Here is an 18,230-nt window from a genome sequence, read left to right as displayed (position 1 = left end):
AAAAAGTACTCAAATGTTTTACTTAAATGTAAATGTTTTACGTAAAAGTATCAATACTGCAATGTAGAAGTAGGCTACTCTGTTAAGTAAAAGTCCGGAATTAAAAATGTACTTGAGTAAAGTACAAAAGTATTGGTATCAAAATGTACTTAAAGTACCAAAAGTAAAAGTACTAAAATGTTTGAAAATATCAGATCTGCAAGCTCACAACATTGCGATGCAACGCGTTGTGAGCTTGTAGATCGGCTATTTTCAAATAGCCTAGGTATAAGATAGGGCTAATGTGGTTAATGTATGTTTTATAATGTAATAATTTATATCTGCAAAGTAACTAGTAACTAAAGTTTTCAAATAATTATCGTGGAGTAAAAGTACAATATTTGCCTCAGAGATAGTGGAGTACTAGAAGTAAAAGTATAGACAATTGGAAATACTCCAGTAAAGTAAAAGTACCTCAAAATTTTACTTAAGTACAGTACTTGAGCAAATGTGTTTAGTTACTTAACACCACTGTAAAGGTGGTATGGTATTTTGAGCTACTGTCAGCGGGTTAGGATTAACCTGTAACTGTCTCCTCAGAATCAGAAGCATTTGCTTCCCTAATATGAGGCTCATACAAGGAATTTGCATAGGCATAGAATGCAGTGACCACAGTTGGCCTGGGCGATATTGGCTAAAGCTGTATTGTGACCCACCTATGAAGATTACTTGGAGCCAGGCCCAGTGGTGTAAAAAGTACTCACATTTTCTGCTTAAGTAAAAGTATCAATACTGCAATGTTGAAATACTCTGTTACAAGTAAAAGTCCGGAATTAAAAATGTACTTGAGTAAAAGTATCAAAAGTAGAAAATAGTCATTATGCAGAATGTACCATTTCACAAGTTTTAAAATGTATAAAAATATTTTCAAAATAGCAGATCTACAGGCTCACAATGCATCGCATCACCAGTGCCACGCATTGTGAGCTTGCAGATCGGCTATTTTCAAATGGCCAAAATGTATATAGGACTGAAGTAGTTAATGTATGTTTTGTAATAATAAGTAACTAGTAACTAAAGTTTTCAAATAATTGTAGTGGTGTAAAAGTATATAATATTTGCCTTTTAGAAGTAAAAGTACTGAAAACTTTAAATACTCCAGTAAAGTAAAAATACCTCAAAAGTGTATTTAAGTAGAGTACTTGAGTAAATGTACTCAGGTACTTTACACCACTGCTTGGAGCTTCATAAAAGTAAATAAGTTAAATGTTTTTCCCTTTCCTACCGTATATTGCAAAAGGGTTTGTTGTTTAGTTAGTTAGTTATAGTTACATCATATCCTGTAGCCTATATTGTTAAATCTAAATCTTTTTCAGCACTCCTGAGGGAGGGACAGGGACACCAGTATGAGTGCCAAAGGGGACATAGAAGGCCCAGCCAAAGAACCAGAGCGTACTCCCTCGGACCCTTCATCATCCTCCTCCTCTTCCTCCCCCAGTGAAGCTGTCCTGGTGTGCACTACTGATAGTATAGCTAAGGAGGTGCTCACCCAGCCTCAGGCTACCACAGCTCTCATTATACCAGGTGAGAAAGTGTGTGTGTGTGTGTGTGTGTGTGTGTGTGTGTGTGTGTGTGTGTGTGTGTGTGTGTACGCGCGAGCGCTGCGTGCGTGCGTTGCGTGCGTGCGTGCGTGCGTACGTGCGTTTGTGCGTGCGTGCGTGTGCGTGCTCATACTCTGTTTTTTTTCCATAAGCAAAGCCGAAGCACAATAAAATCATCAGTGTTAATTTTACTCAGAGAGTATAAAAATTCACTGGATCCATTTTTACTCTCTCTGCTGATACAGGTATTTTATCCTACTACGCTGATGTCTTAATCCCTCCACCATTAATTGTGTCTCTGTGCTTCTCTAACTTTTTCATGTCAAGTACCCCCAAATAAATATGTATTTGGACGCGGACCCCCATCTGAAAATATTTTGTGCCAGGGACCCCCATACAAGATTTGATTGAATAACACTGTTTTGTGTTTCCAAAATATTCTAAATTGTCTGAACTTTTTTCAAGATGCTTTGAAAATAGCAGATCTACAAGCTCATGCAATGCAACTGCCTTCTTGGTCTCTGTGTCAGATTTCTGTCTTGTACTTGTACAACTAAATATGAGAAGGACAATTGAAGGAGAGTTTCTCCCTCCTCAGCTCCACTCCCCGGCCACCATAAGGTGGAGGTGACTGCAGGGGCTGCAGCGGCAGAGCCCGGTAAAGGAGGCGGGACTAATGAGACCGCCACACCCACCCTAACAGCACAGGTGGGTGGGGCTTGTAGCATTGTCCATGTGCTGGAGTGGAAGGAGGGGATGGCCATTCTACCCAGCAGCAACCTCAAGGTAAGTGACTGTTATGAAAGCTGTGGAATAGTATAGACTTTAACAACACATTAGAAAATGTATTGTTTTATTCAGTCATATTGCATTTTAAGCCCACTTAAGCCCTATACATACTTCATTGTACGACAAATAGCTGATCTACAAGCTATTCGTACAAGTTGGCAGTGACAGGAAGCGCAGTACTCATCAGGGGATTATCACTAAACATGATCCAAAAAGCAAACATAGGGTGAAAATAACAATAATAAACATGTTAAGTTTTCAATTATATCACAGGATCTTTTCAGACTGTAAAACAGCTCTGAAATGGAAGACGGCAGGTCCATCACAATCATTTTCCATTTTGATATTCCCTTGTAACTTTTAGTGTACTACTGAGCTCACTGTACTGTAGAAATTAATAAGCATATAGGTTCTTGCATTGTGTGTGTGTGTGTGTGTGTGTGTGTGTGTGTGTGTGTGTGTGTGTGTGTGTGTGTGTGTGTGTGTGTGTGTGTGTGTGTGTGTGTGTGTGTAGTTTTGTGTGAGTGATGTAGGAACTCTGAGCACGCTGATCACACCGGGAAGCAGTAGCACCGCTGAGAATGCTGCAGGGACTTCTGGTAGTAAATCTGCTGAGTCAGAAACCATACTCCCAGATAAGTCAGGTAAAGCAAATAGAAAATAGGTTAAATATACAGTATTTTACCCGTTTATTTTACATTCAATTGCTTGATGAAAAGACCACAAACACAAAATTAAACAAACATGTGGGTCCTTTCCCTGGTGGAAGTGTGCACAACAAATATAATTAGCCTAATAGATAGATAGATTAGCTTAATAGATTTGGCCTGAGATTTCTTCCTCGTTCACGTGTAGCCCAAGTTTTCTTCCTCGTTCTCGTGTAGCACTTTATGAACTCTTAGGTATGCTGTATAACTTCACAATCACTTTATTCCAGATGGGCCAGCTCCAGCAGTCCCTGTGAAGGGCTCGAACTTGGAGCCAGAGAGGCCGGCTCAGACCAAGCCAGAGGTCCAGGTGGGACTGGGACTACAGAACCATGAACCCAGAGCTCAAAGGACCTACATGGAGGAGCTCCGCAGAGAGCCTATTACTGAAAAGTATGCTCACAAAAGAGGTGGTGACAACGTACGCTGATGATGCAAAAGTTATTTATCAGTTGACCTTCATTTGAAACACTTATTTAGGGATATGTGCAGCAGGAAATGGGATATTCTATGCTTATGCTTATTTATATGACGATAAGTAAGTCGAAGTGGCTTATAGTCTGTATCGGCCGAGAATGAGGGTGTCTATCCTCTTTTAAATGCGCTACACCCCTGGGAGATTGATTTCTGAGGTGGTGTGCAGCTGACACCTACCATTCAGCTCCCAGTACTTACCGCACAACTTAAGTTACCTAAGCCGCACTACTCATATGCTGAGTTTGTGAACCTTGTGGTCCAATGGCGAGTGCTCAGTTGGGGAGTGGTTTCCCTTTTATTCAGACACACTTTTGAGGCAGAGAGGATGATAAGCAACATAAACAAACCTCAACAAGTCTACTGCTAAACCCCGCCCACGCACTGAAGGAGAGGTGGAGCATTGGCTCATGCATGAATTAACTCAATTGAACTTAATTCTGTGTTACTAACATCTCAAAAGGAGTGGGCATTTAATACATGGTCACTTGTCTTGCCCTGTCTTCACCTCAGGAGGAGTGTTGGGGTAGAGAAGATTCCAGCAGGTGGCAGGGTGTCGACCCTCAACCCCGATCACCTAAAACCCATGAGGAAGAGGAAGAGAAAGGAGTACCTCAGTCCCTCGGAGGAAGACTCAGACATGGATGGAATGGTGAGGACAGACGGCAGAAGGAAGGGATTTAGCCCCAGTAGTACATGCACATGCAAACAACTCTGAGATAATCAAATGTCAAAGTGTGATGTGATTGAATGTGTCAGTAGTTGACATAGAAGTGTTGTTGGTTTTTATTTGATGGTTTCAGGATGAGAAAATAGATGACTGTAAGACAGACAGTAGACATATCAGGGGAGGTAAGAACATTCCTTTAGTTGTTTTCATCTCCTTTCATTCTTTGTACATTTAATGTTTTACACATCTCTCCATCATTTTCATTCGCAACTTCCATGCTTCTTTGCATTTGTCTTCATCGTTCATTTCCTTCATTCCTTACTTTTTTCCTTCCTTCCTGTTTTCATTGTAAGTCGTTAAGCATGCAACGCATTGTGAGCTTGTAGATCGCCCCTTTTCAGCGTGCAATGACAGCGTGCAACACCAGCGTACAGCATAGTATAAATCAGGCTTTACTGTGTGTTATTGTGCAGACAGTAAGACAGAGCAGTGGACATGGGCCCAGTATCTGGACGAGCAGAAAGCTGTAGCTGCTCTCACTAAGCTCTTCCAAGAGGTTTGTGTACTGTTTAATAATATGACTGATCATCTACAAGTTGGCACCAAGTAATTAAGGCTGTACTGAGGTGTTAGGGCTGTATGATTAAGCATGTATAATTGTAATTTTTATTGTCCACAGTACAACAATCAGCAAGTAAATTTTGAACTTATGTGTTCAGTCCCAGAGAGTGCCCATGGTGAAGAGTACCTTCAAACAGGGGATGAAGCTGGAAGGCATTGACCCCCAGCATCCTTCCATGTACTTTGTCCTCACTGTGGCTGAGGTAAGACAGGCCTCGCTTGTAGACTGGATAAAGAGTAGAAGCGTGCACAGCTCCCAGTCCTTTAAACCTGTGGTTCCCAAACAGTGTGCTGAGGCACACTGGTGTGCCGTGAGACAAGTGCAGGTGTGCCTAGGGATTTTGCAACCACCACACATTATTGCAATATATACAGTAGGCACCGGCCTGCTCAGGGGGCATGCAAGTTGGGAACGATGCAAGTCAGGAATACACACCCCATCCATTGTGCAATACTCCTGTTATCTGATGTTCTAGTTGTACCCGTTGTCTGCTCCACGTGCATCGCTTAGCGGCACCGCTTTCATTCTCTGCAACTTCCTTCTCCCAGCCAGACACAGGTTTTGTTAATTAATAGATTTGCGCCAAGGGCATTGGCCATTAGCATAAGCACAAAATAACTAGTTTTAAATAAATAGTTTTTCACTTTCCCAAAATGTAAGCTGTTTATTAGCGTTTTAATGTAAACACCGGAGTTTCACAGTTCGGGCTATGGGATCTTTGTCGCCATGGTTACACCCCCGCAAGCTATGGGATGATCATCTGGAGCCAAACACTGCCGTACTGCGCATGTGCTGAGTTTACTGCTGCTGGCCACGGAGCAGGGACTACACTCGATGCGCTCTGTTCACCTAAGTAGTCCATGTATGCATAATGTGTACCACCTTGAAACAGCTTGACAAGGTCTATCACTCAGCACTTTGTTTTATTACTGGGGATGAACGCATCATTGTACTATCAGGCAGTGGGCTGGCTGTCTCTGGCCACTAGGAGAACGCAGCACTGGCTCCTGTATCTTTATAAAGCAATCATAAATATGCAAACTAATTACCTGACATCTCTCATTACATGGTTAGGTTAATTCTTGAGGTCCCTCAAGTCAACACCAAACTGGGAAAAACTGCTTTTTAGTTATTGTGCTCCTAGAGCATGGAATGAGTTTCTAAGAGACTTGAAATTGGATGCCTTAATCCCTTTCTGTAAATAAAAAAATGTGATAAAGGAATTTGAAGGTTAGGCCTTTTTGTGTTTTAATTTAAATAATTTGTCCATGTTCGTTATCATAATCATTATTAGTTGTACATATAAAATGTATTGATGTATGATGATTTTATAGTTTATATTGATAATGATTATGTTTTTATGTGTGTATGATTGGATGACCTTGGTTTCAATGAGGTTTCCCTGTTTAAATAAAGATAAAATTACAATAAAATATTGTCTAATTTACTGTAGGTGTGTGGCTACCGACTGCGGCTCCATTTTGATGGCTACTCTGATTGCCATGACTTCTGGGTGAATGCCAACTCTTCTGATATTCATCCTGCAGGCTGGTGTGAGAGCACAGGGCACAAACTCTACACTCCTAAAGGTACTGTACATCACTGGTTCTCAAAGTGGGATATGGGGACCCCCAGGGGTCTTTCAGGGGTTTCTGCTCTACATGATTATGTGAGCTTGTGGATCGGTTAGGTTTTTCTTACAAGAAAAACCTGTGGTGTACTTCCAGGCTAGTCTCAAATCTCTTAATAGTCAACAGACATTGATGACACAATCAGCTAGCTTTGAAATATTTTATACAATATATGTAGTGGGTCCCTGCTTTGTGTCTCTCTCAGCTAAGAGGTCCTTGGCATGAAAAACATTTAGGGAAAATAAATAGGTGAGGTGAGTGCTAACGAGAGAAGTGGATGAACATTGTATTGACTTGACTCTCATTGGCTTGCCTCAACATGTTGTCTCTGTATGTATTTCTGTTCTTCAGGCTGTAAAGAAGATGAGTTTACCTGGACCAACTATCTGAAAATGACTAAAGCACAAGTGGCTCCTAAAGAGATGTTTGCCAGCCCCGGAAGAGTAAGTCTTATCAATAAACACAGCAACATCTCACCATACAACTACAGTACTGATTAGCACTTCAGGAAGGAGCGCCCACATCATTCTCTTTGATGGTACACAAATCAATTGCACTGTATTACATCACCTGATCTTATAAATATAGCTTATCCTCAATATATAAAACTGACCACGGTAAATAGACACATTTTTGTTTACTAACTGTAGCACCACAACACAACTTCAACTTCAATTGTATTGTCACAAATTTATTTTTTGTACAAGCTCCGATCATTTTCAAGATGATACAATACATTTTATTTGGCCAACAAGGGCATAGTTTGTATACAGTTAGGGGAACCAGTGGGTTAGATGATTGCATCCTTGCGTGTGTGTGGTACTGTATGTGTGTTTCTGTGAGTGTATTTAAGAAATGCTTCTTCAAATCTGTGTGTTTCCTTAGATAGACATGCAGTGTGGCTTTGAGGTTGGGATGAAGCTGGAGGCTGTCGACCGCATGAACCCCTCCCTCATTTGTGTAGCAACTGTTACCGACGTGGTGGATAATCGCTTCCTAGTTCACTTTGACAACTGGGATGACACATATGACTACTGGTGAGAGCCGTGACACTGGGTGGTTGTTACTATATGGTGGTCATCACAAAAGAGAAAAATTAATAGACAAATAAGTAGGATGGATGTTTTACAGTTTTATAGCTGTGCATAGTTTTATGCAGCTGCTGATAGGCTTAATGCAGCTACAGTCAAGAGAGACTTGAGAAAAAAAATAATTCAGTTCTTTGACAGTAAACGCTCAAGCTCAAGAAGATTAAAAGTAGATGTTATAATAAAAGAAATTATAATATTATTTAATATTGAATTGGGGTCACATTTGGGGTCAGGCGTCACATAGTTTTTTAAAGTAGATGTTTGGTTTGGTTTAGTTTAGTTTCTAAGAATACCATCTATACTTCATGCAAAATTAATTGTCCATTCTATTCAGGTGTGATGCAACCAGTCCATACATTCACCCCATTGGCTGGTGCCAGGAGAGGAACCTCCCCCTTACACCACCCCAAGGTGATGGGTTTGATTCCTTATCCATCGGGCACTTACATACTGTATAACAGGTCATCAACCATGCAGAAAGGGGTTGAGGTGAAACTGTAGTAAAGCAAATGGAAAAGGAAGGTACAAAAACAATGCAGATTGTCGTCATGGTATGTAAAAGGTAAATGGTACATTTATCTGAAGCGCTTTGCAATATGCATTACATTCACCCATTCACACACATATTCACACGCAGAGGAAACCATGCAAGGCACCCTATCTATTTATCGGGAGCAGTTAGAGGTTCAGTGTCTTGCTCAAGGACACTTTGATACTAACCCAGGGGGAGACGGGGATCGAACCGAGAACATTCTGATTTCCAAGCTGCCGCCCTACCTCCTGGGCCAGAGCATATTCTTCTCTAGGCTGTCTCTCTGTCTGAAAAAGCGGAAATGCCTATGAAATAATCTTTAAAATATAAATCTATGAATACTGATTTATGTGTACATATGTTCTGTTCTACTAGATTACCCAGAGGCAGGTCTATTCTCCTGGTCTCGGTACCTGGATGAGACCGGTTCCACTGCTGTGGCTGCTGAAGCCTTCAAAGTGGTAAGAGTACTCACTTTAAAGCAGAGGTTCCCAACCACCGGTCCGCGGACTGGCACACATGTACCACCGGTCCGCGAGAAGGTGGCCGGGAATTCCAAGTTTATGGATTGTACAAAAATCTGCGCAGGCAACGTTGAATCTATAACCTTGCGTCACCAGGATTTCACACACAGCAGAGAAAAGTTGAGTCGGTCACATGACAGTAACATCACTGACAAATCCTTAGTATCTTTGTAACCAGCTTCAAGCATAATGGCGTATTACGTCTGAGCTAACCTCGCGTCACCAGGCTTTCCACCACGGAGAAAGCCTCGTGCCACATTGTTTTTGTTCCCCACATAATGCGAATCAATTAGTTTAGTCTCGCTAGTCGCGCTACGAGGTAGAATAAAAGATGGACATACCAAACGATTATTATACCAAAAGAAACAAAACGATTATACTAAACTAAACCAATTTTAAACTAGGGGAATCATTTCTGGAGGACCCCTGCTTTAAAGTATCGTGTCCACACAAAGCGTTTTTTGAGCTGCCTGCACCTGGTCAGCTGGACTGATACGGCTTGGTCTCGGTCCTTTTGTCACCCCCTCACCCAGGGTAAATATAGTGAAGTGGAAATGCTCTTAACCCATATCTCTGTGTTTTCTACCATCCCCTATAACTTGTGCTCCAGCGTGCACCACATGGGTTTCAGCCCCAGATGAAACTGGAGGCGGTGGATAAGAGGAGTCCTGGTCTGATCAGAGTTGCTACAGTGGAAGAGGTGGAGACTCATAGAATTAAGGTAAGCTAGCTCTCCACCGCACCAATGTCGACCGCGGAAGGTGTTGGATAGCATCTGTGGCCGACAAACTGTTGTAGATGCCCTATTACATCAGCTATTTTCAAAAAGAATCTTGAAAGCAAGCCCAAATAAGCAACTACACTTCAGAAACAAGCCCAAACAAAAGCAACTATGAATATTTACAAGCGACTTTACAAGAAAACAAGCCCAAAGTCACTTCTAATAAGCAGACCTGGCAACACTGGCAGGCCCCTGCAGACCAGTGCTGCAGACTCCTGCTGCCTCCTGGTGTGGAGAGTTATGTGATCTGTTTTCCTCTTAACGCATGCGCACAACAATGTGCCGTCGGCCGACAGTTTGTGCAGAACTTTTGCCAACAGACTGACTGCCTGTCTGTTGTAGTCTGAAGCAGCGTGATCTAATATGAGAGTGATGACACTAGCGTTGACTCCCATCATAAGAATGGAATGCGGAAATGCTCATCTCAATGAAGAAGTTCCAATGTTTGGAACTATCTCCCATAGCAGCCCACTTTGCGGTGAGATCAAAGTGTGTCATAACTCTCTCTCTATGGGTCTGGTCTGAAGTTGTCTGTTTAGCGGAGAGTCACCTTAAGGCTGTGCTGTGTGTCTGTATATGCATGTGTGTAGAGCTGCAACTATCAATTATATTCTTATTAATTATTATGATTTTTCAAAAAAATATATATTTACTTTTGTGATTAAAGCAGCACTACGTAACTTTCCTCTTCTACCCGGGATTTTAACCTGGTTTCCTGCGCAAGTGCTGACATTTTTACCATTGAGCTAATGGAGCCTGCCTGCTTGCTCAGAGGATAAATGTAATGATTCATGTCACATCCTGTGTCTAGGTGAGACATGACCGCTTTGACAGGATCTAAATGTCTCAATAGAAGAGCAGGGAGACAAAATACAACCACCCCAATCGTATAAGTTATAATGTATTAACATACTCTACCATACAGATTGGACAAAATTAAAATGTATTCATAAAAAAAAGTTACATAGTGAGGCTTTAATTGAATAATTGTGATTTTTTTATTATCATATTGTTTTTATAAAGATCAACGAATCAATAAATATATATATATATATATATATGCCTCCTCCAGGTACATTACGATGGTTGGAGCAATGTTTATGATGAGTGGATGGATTCGGACCACCCTGACATCCACCCAGTAGGCTGGTGTGAGGCTACCGGCCACCCCCTCAAAGTTCCCCCTCAAGACTGCAAAATACTGCATCCACACGGTAACAGTCAACATACACTCTCATATTAATTGTATTGTATGTATTTTGCTGTCCCTTATGCTTGGTGTACTGTACACAAGATGATTTTGACAATTTTACCTATTTAAAAAATGTCCACAGTTTTAACAGATTTTTAAAATATTTTAGTTATAAGAATGCACACGTCAGACGATTCAGTAAACCAGGATCACACACTTGGCATTTATCCTAAACAATTTCTAAACAAAGAGTGGCGATTCCAGGGAGTTGAGATCTCGAAGAAAGTCATGCTATCAATGACTTCAGAGCAAAACAATATTTCTCCCCACAGAAGTCACGAGGCTATAATGAAAAACAATGAGTACAATTTCACTCAACCAAACATATGTCTGCAATCCGTCACAAAAACTAAACTTTTAGACATAGTTAAAATTATGTATCTCAGTGCCAAGATTTACTGAAATCTCACTTTTTTTTGTGGAGTGAAGAAACAGGACAGTTTAATTTTAAAACTAGGGTAGCTTTAGGGCGGATTCAGACTATGGTCCCGGGTGCGCACCCCGGACCACATGGCAGATGTTGTGATAGTGTGAACGTAGCAAACCGTTCCCCGTAACGCATCACCGTACCGTACCCGAAACCACCTGGGGTGTGTTTTTAGTCTCGGGTCCGATTGCTGCGGACTGGGGAACGGAACGTTGCAGTGTGAATCCATCCGTACCAAGAGAAGGAAGTGGACTGCTAATCATATATCCTTTTATATTTTTTATAACTACACAATATTTTAGCTGGGTTATACCTTCTCATAGTTCTACTTGAATGTTGACAAGAAATAATAATCCCGCTAGTGTTTGAGTAGCGCGAGCCGTGAAAAATAATAAACAAAAAACACATGTGTAGCGAACGCGTATATAAGGATAAATATACTAAGGATTAGTCCGTGACGTCACTGCTAAAATACCAAGGATGCGTCCGTGACGCCAATATCATATTAACGAGACAACGTTACATTTCGAGGTTTCAAAGACCAGTGCACACACTGCTTTGGTTGTGTATTGTTGATCTGTTGTTATTATAACTCAAGACAACGTCAGGAACACAGTCAAACTTTATTATTCACTCTAGAGTGACTTTTCTTCTGTGAATGACATTCTCTCTCCCAAAGCCCCATAGTCCACAACGCCCCCATGAGGCACATATTTACCATTACTGTTAAATGAAATGGTCTCGAGTACGGAAGGATTTTGGCCAGTGTGAATGCTGGCCAGCTGGGAGAAGTCAATCGTTCTCGGGAACGGTTTGAATCAAACTGACCCAGTCTGAATCCGCCCTTAATGATTTCTTTGTATAATGTTTTTTATTTGGACTTGACATTATAGAAGAAGCAAGAGATTGATATCAACTTGAATGATCGTATGAAAAATGGACTTTACGCGATCACCATACATAATCTAACAATGAAGAAAGAATCCCTGTGAAATGATGGACAGGAGAAAATAACCTAACTTGATGCATTATTTTTATATTTACACACCAATTTCAGTTCTGTCAAGGTGAATAATAGACAAGTATGTGACACTTCCTGGTCTGCTCACTATCATAGGTTATTGCAGATTTCTGCTCATTATTCCATCGCTGTTATTTTTACATTGCAGCGTTTCAACTTTCAAGTGATAAATATCAACAAGTTTGATACAGCACATTATGACCATAACTTAGTCGTGTCTTTATATAATAACTGACTAAGTTATGGTAGTCATACTCATAATGTGCTCTAACACTGAGCTTATAATGCATTATGACCAGCACTTATAATACTAAATAAACATTGTTATAAGTTGTCATACATGATTATAAACTATTATTATATTATAGTTTATAAATGCAATTATGATGCATTATAGACCTAACCTTTATGTAACGTGTTATCGATCATTTTAACAGAAAATAGGTTCAGACCAGTCTCGAATCGGGAATACCCCCACAATAGCTGGGAAGGGCGAATCAGACCATAAATTGGCCCCGGCATCACTTCCATAATTTCTTTATAATAATTAGACCTATTTGATCCTGTGGGGGAAATTCAGTTCTCAGCCTCACCCAGCTGATTGCTGCTCAAGTGGTCAGACTGAGCGCAGGGGGGACCAGTTAGGGCGGGTTTATGCATCTTGCTCAGGTCAGGGGTCTGGTGTCTTGCCTCTACACATTGTTGGGGCCGTAAATCGAACTTGAGACCTTCTGTTTACAAGGCGGCATCTCTACCCATTCAGCTATTGCCGCCCGAATAAATGGTACATTTTCATGTATATGTATGTATTATTACATATACTGTACATACATATACCGGTGTCCTTGAGCCAGATACTTAACCCCTAACTGCGGTGTTTGAATGCGTTTGGATGGTGAATGTAAAGCGCTTTGGAGAAATGCACAATGTAAATGCATCACTTATTTTATTTATCATTGTTGATGTGTAGGTCCCAGAGAGCCTCTCACCATAGGCCAGTCCAACTACTCCTCATCTATTCCCTGTAAACCAATCAGCCACTCCAGGACCAACAAGTACACTTTCCATCACAGGTCAGCACTGGAGCCTTTAGTGCAAATTTAAGTCGGTCGGACAAAAATTGACTTTTATTCTTATTATTTTTCATCCATTATATAGAATGTTTCATATGACAGTTGTGCGAAAAAGTATGAACTGAGCCAAAGCTCAGTTCATAGCCTGATGTTCATAGCCTTGTACTGTACAATACTTACATACCATAATCATCAATCAGTGCATACTTTCTTGATTTCTTGATAACACTGAGTTGAGTACACATTTCTCTTTGGTTATGTAGCTGACCTCTCTCATTCTAACAGGAAATGTCCAACCACAGGATGTGACGGTTCTGGCCACGTAACTGGTCGGTTCACTGCCCATCATTGCCTATCAGGCTGCCCATTGGCTGAGCGTAACCAGGGAAGGTTGAAAGCTGACCTATCAGACACTGAGTCCAAAAGAAGCCTCTTCTTTGGCCAGAGGACCAAAAAGACTCATTACCGTGGCAGGTACAGCTGTGATTTTGTGTGTGTGTGTGTGTGTGTGTGTGTGTGTGTGTGTGTGTGTGTGTGTGTGTGTGTGTGTGTGTGTGCGTGTGCGTGTGGAGGGGGGGGGCAGAGGTTTTTCCTGGGTCTCTCGGGAGTGTACGTGCAAAGTTTCATGCCGATCGGTCCAACGGTGCCGGAAATTCGCTGCTCACAGACAAACACATGGACGGCCGGTCAGGAGCTAAAACTGAGTGTCCGACCTGGTGGAGAAATAAAACAATACAAATGCTGCCAGTAACGGGCAGTTAACTGTTTGTTAACTGAGAGGAGACATTTTCTACACACTTCCTATTGCTATTGGTAAGGATATAGATAATCAGCAAGATAATCAATCTTTAACAGTACTACAGTATGTGTGGGAATACTTTGATTCATTGCTCAGCCTCATTCACCCATTTCTCATTTCCTCTGCTTTCTCATTTCCCTTCTTCCTTGCTTTCCAGTCATTTTTTATCCCTCTTTCTTCAGGATTGGCCGTCCTCCCAAACACAGGAAGAACCAGCAGAGAAGCTATCAGAGTAAGAATACTTCTCTGCACTACCATTGTATCAACATAATGCAGGGGTCACATAGTAAACAATTTTGTATTAATGTAACTCTAAGAATGTACAAAAGTTATATTATTACATTTTGTTACATTTCTACACTACAGTTATAAATGGCTAAATTAACATGTAGGATATGAACAGGAACGCCATACTGCTTGGAAACTGAAAAAAAGGGCCCTGGAATAACATGGGTCCACAAAGCTTCTACAGTTTAAAGTTCCCGTAAATCTATAATAAATAGTATACCCATTGTTTAATCCTAAATAAGTACTGAGGGCCTGGTGTGAATTGTGACATAGAATTCAAAGTGTCTTTCCTAGGTACAGAATAGTGCATGCATATTACATAGGGTACTTGCACAATATAAATACTGTGTATAAATACTGTTCCTTCACTGACCCTGTGTGTGCCTGTGTGTGTGTGTGTCTCCCTACAGGTATTTCTTCTGAGGGTGTGTATCTGCTGCCAATGATGATCATGTCAGCCATTCCCATACTCGCGACAGAAGCACTAACACGTGTGTATGTGTTTGTGTCTCTATCTGTCTGTCTGTCTGTCTGTCTGTCTGTCTGTCTGTCTGTCTGTCTGTCTGTCTGTCTGTCTGTCTGTCTGTCTGTCTACGTGCGAGCATGTGTATGTGTACATATGTATGCATGGGTATATGTGTGTTTGTACATCTTCTCCTGCAGATATGTCATCTGAAGGTGTGTATCCATCACTGTTTATGTCTGCTCTGAGCGGTCAGTCGGAAAGGACTCTGTCCCTATGCTGGGAACAGCACTGTAAGCTTCTGCCCGGGGTGCAGGGCATTCATGTCAGCCAGGTGGCAGCGTGGAGCATTGAGGAGGTGAGACAATCTTCTGGATGGATCTTTACAGCTCTAGGTTTTTAATACGGCATGTATGTTATATTTAATGTAGAGGTTAATTTGGTGGTGTTGGTGGTGTGTGTGTGTGTGTGTGTGTGTGTGTGTGTGTGTGTGTGTGTGTGTGTGTGTGTGTGTGTGTGTGTGTGTGTGTGTGTGTGTGCGTGTACGTGCACGTGTTTTCCAGGTCTTTGGGTTTGTCCTGAATCTAACAGGTTGTGAAGATCAGGCACATCTCTTCAAAGAAGAAGTGAGATTACAATGCACACTATAATCCAAGTAACTACTTACTTTCACATCAGTGTCTAAACTGACAAAAAAGCATAGTCTATTGTACTGTCTGAACAAACAATGCATGTCTGATACCTGATATTTGTACCCTGTTTGTCCTTGTACTATGTTTGGCGATTAAGTCAATGCAGTGTTTTTCGGGTTCTGATTTCTCTCCAGATGATTGACGGGGAGGCCTTCCTATTGCTAACCCAGACAGACATTGTAAAGATCATGAGCATCAAACTAGGTCCTGCCCTCAAGATTTCCAATGCCATTCTGATGTTCAAGAGCACCGACGAAGGGCTCAAGTGATGTCACCTACTCACCTGGCCCTCAGGCCAATCATCATGTGCCAAATTCCATTCTGTTCGGGAACCTCGCCAACCCTTTTCATGTGTTTTGATGTCCTGTACTCATCAGAGATCAAGGGGAGGAGGGAGGGAGAGGGTTGTGGATAGGTTACAGGGTGTGTAGGGGGAGGGAGATGGGGGAGGGACTAGAGAGGTGGATGGGGGAGATGGGGGAGGGACTAGAGAGGTGAAGGCAAGACAGAAAGGTAGAGAGAAATTAAGGGTATGATCAATTTCATGAAGAAGGGATGATGATAGAGATGGGGATATTATGATGAAAGATGGAGCTATGTGTTAGGACCAGGTAAATATTGGACAGAGTAGGCGGGTAAGGAATTTGGTAGACAGCAAGAGGGAGAGGTTTAACCACTTTCAGCCTGGCATTCCTATTTTTGAAAATAGCCAGTGTACAAGCTCACAATGTGTCGCACTGCAACGTGTTGAGTTTGTAGATCGACTATTTTTGCATATAGTGCTTAAGTGACTATGGAAAGGAATATCTGGAGAGATGCGAGCATAGGCGGGGGGGGGGGGGTGAGTGAGGTGTTTCAAAGGGGAGAGCTTGAGAAAATGTGCATTAAATGGAGGGGAGAGATTTGAGGACAGAAAAAAAAGTGTTTGAAAAAAGACTAGGAGGAGATTAGGTATAATTTATACTTGGTTGTACGACTATGTGGCTCGCTAATATCTGCTATTTGGCAAGCGACACGATCGTACAATCAAGTATAAATCAGCTGGTGGAGCTCAGTACAGCTTCACAGTTTGTGCAATAAGAAAAGTTGAAAAAGAGGTTCTGTTTAACACATGTTACTATGTTACAGCTCCTATTTTTCTTATCAAAGTACTGTAAATTGTTACCCAGCAACACAATACAATGTATCTGATTCGTTGATACAGCTGGCTCTGTTGATACCAACAGGCCTAACAGTCACCTTTGACTGGTGAGATTGTTGGAACTGGCTACACCTCGAAAAATAATATGAACACTGGTTCAGAATTATTTTTTATTTATTTTTTATCCACTGGTTGAAAACCACTGAAGTGGAGAGAAAGCCAATACCCAGCCTCTTTTGTTCAGTGCAGAATTATTTGTTGGAAATTTGGTCAACAACCCATAGTTTTCCAGATATTATATTTTGTTACTGTGTAATTAAACTACAAGTGCAGAGATGGAGGAGCTGAAATGGTAAGGCTTATCCTGTGTTTAAGTCTAAGTGAGAGAATAGCATTAAAGTGACACAATCTTTTGAGTTTATATGTCTCTAAATGCAAATGTTCTTAAATTATTACTATTTTGTAATTCGTTATTCATAATAGGAGAAAAGAACATGTTGCATTCATGTTTCAGCACAATTGTGAGAACCAGGTGGATTTTACACGCTAAAGTTTCCCATAGATGGTCACTAAAGAGTGCAAATGGCCACATCTTAGCACTATAAACATTGGTTAAACATGACATAGTCAGAGAAATACTGTTTCAAAACTATATTTAAAGTTTCAGAAAGTTTACAAAGTTCAGAAATATTGTACATGTTTGATAAAAGATGAAAGCTGTTTTTAATGGAATGTTTTAAGGGCTCTTGGAATCTTGATTATCACTTTTTTTGTGTCTCTCTGGTGGGATTTGTGTTGTAAGAATGTGTCTGAATATTTTTTGGTCATAAAAAACTTCATTCATCCATATTAATAAATGTCCAAAGATGTTTTGTCTGATTCAGGGCCTCTTTTGTGTGTGTGTGTGTGTGTGTGTGTGTGTGTGTGTGTGTGTGTGTGTGTGTGTGTGTGTGTGTGTGTGTGTGTGTGTGTGTGTGTGTGTGTGTGTGTGTGTGTGTGTGTGTGTGTGTGTGTGTGTGAGAGAGTGAGAGTGTGTGTGTGTGTGTGTGCTGTACGTGGGCGTGTGGCGTGTTCATGCACGTGCATCACCCCATGATGTATATATTGTAATATTGACTATAAACCACGTTGGTTTACTCTGCTTATATCACATCCCCCTATCGCCTATATTGTCGTCAACAGTTAACTGTGGTGGTGACAACTTCTGCACGCCCTTCTCCATTGACTGCTTATCTTGTTATTCCACTTCACACGCTGTAGCAACACACTCCACTGATAACCTACAGACCCAGCCAAGCCCATCGAAAACTAAAGTGTCCTCTTGGTTGGTTGGTATGGGAGCTAGTAAATGTTTTACACGAGAAATAACAGGAGGCAGCAGCTTAGTGTGTTCTGCCTGTTCATCCCCATGAGAAGCTGCCAAAAACAGAGGCAACACTTCAGGTTTGATTGATTGATTGAGTACTTTATTAGACAGAAATGCAAACGGCACGAGTACATTCATACACTAAGTCTAAAAGGATTTACACAAAAAAAGTCCTAATGGACTTGTTTCCATTGAGGTCCTATGTATTCAATTCATCAACATAACATAAAAATAACACCAACAATCTTTATCATCACAAATAGAACACTATATTTACAGATTAGGGAAAGGGAGGGGGGGTGGGAGC

General features: G+C 41.2%; 1 protein-coding gene across 1 annotated transcript; it reads left to right on the top strand.

The window, feature by feature from the left end:
* Positions 1–1,385: 1,385 nt before the first annotated feature.
* On the top strand, positions 1,386–15,729 carry l3mbtl1 (L3MBTL histone methyl-lysine binding protein 1; the record flags this gene model as incomplete). Its single annotated transcript, XM_080443836.1, has 21 exons — positions 1,386–1,563; positions 2,179–2,366; positions 2,884–3,013; positions 3,307–3,469; positions 4,064–4,202; positions 4,354–4,402; positions 4,670–4,776; positions 4,940–5,044; positions 6,296–6,431; positions 6,825–6,916; positions 7,359–7,510; positions 7,899–7,975; positions 8,472–8,557; positions 9,231–9,341; positions 10,474–10,615; positions 13,072–13,174; positions 13,460–13,648; positions 14,156–14,205; positions 14,925–15,082; positions 15,288–15,350; positions 15,551–15,729. The coding sequence occupies 21 exons, from the start codon at positions 1,386–1,388 to the stop codon at positions 15,683–15,685; spliced, it is 2,553 nt and encodes an 850-aa protein (XP_080299962.1). The 3' UTR covers positions 15,686–15,729.
* Between the last annotated feature and the right edge of the window lie 2,501 nt (positions 15,730–18,230).

Source organism: Gymnoscopelus braueri (genome assembly GCF_963280865.1).
Source record: "Gymnoscopelus braueri genome assembly, chromosome: 12".
Classification (NCBI taxonomy): Eukaryota; Metazoa; Chordata; class Actinopteri; order Myctophiformes; family Myctophidae; genus Gymnoscopelus; species Gymnoscopelus braueri.
This window is presented reverse-complemented; position numbering and strand designations above follow the sequence as displayed.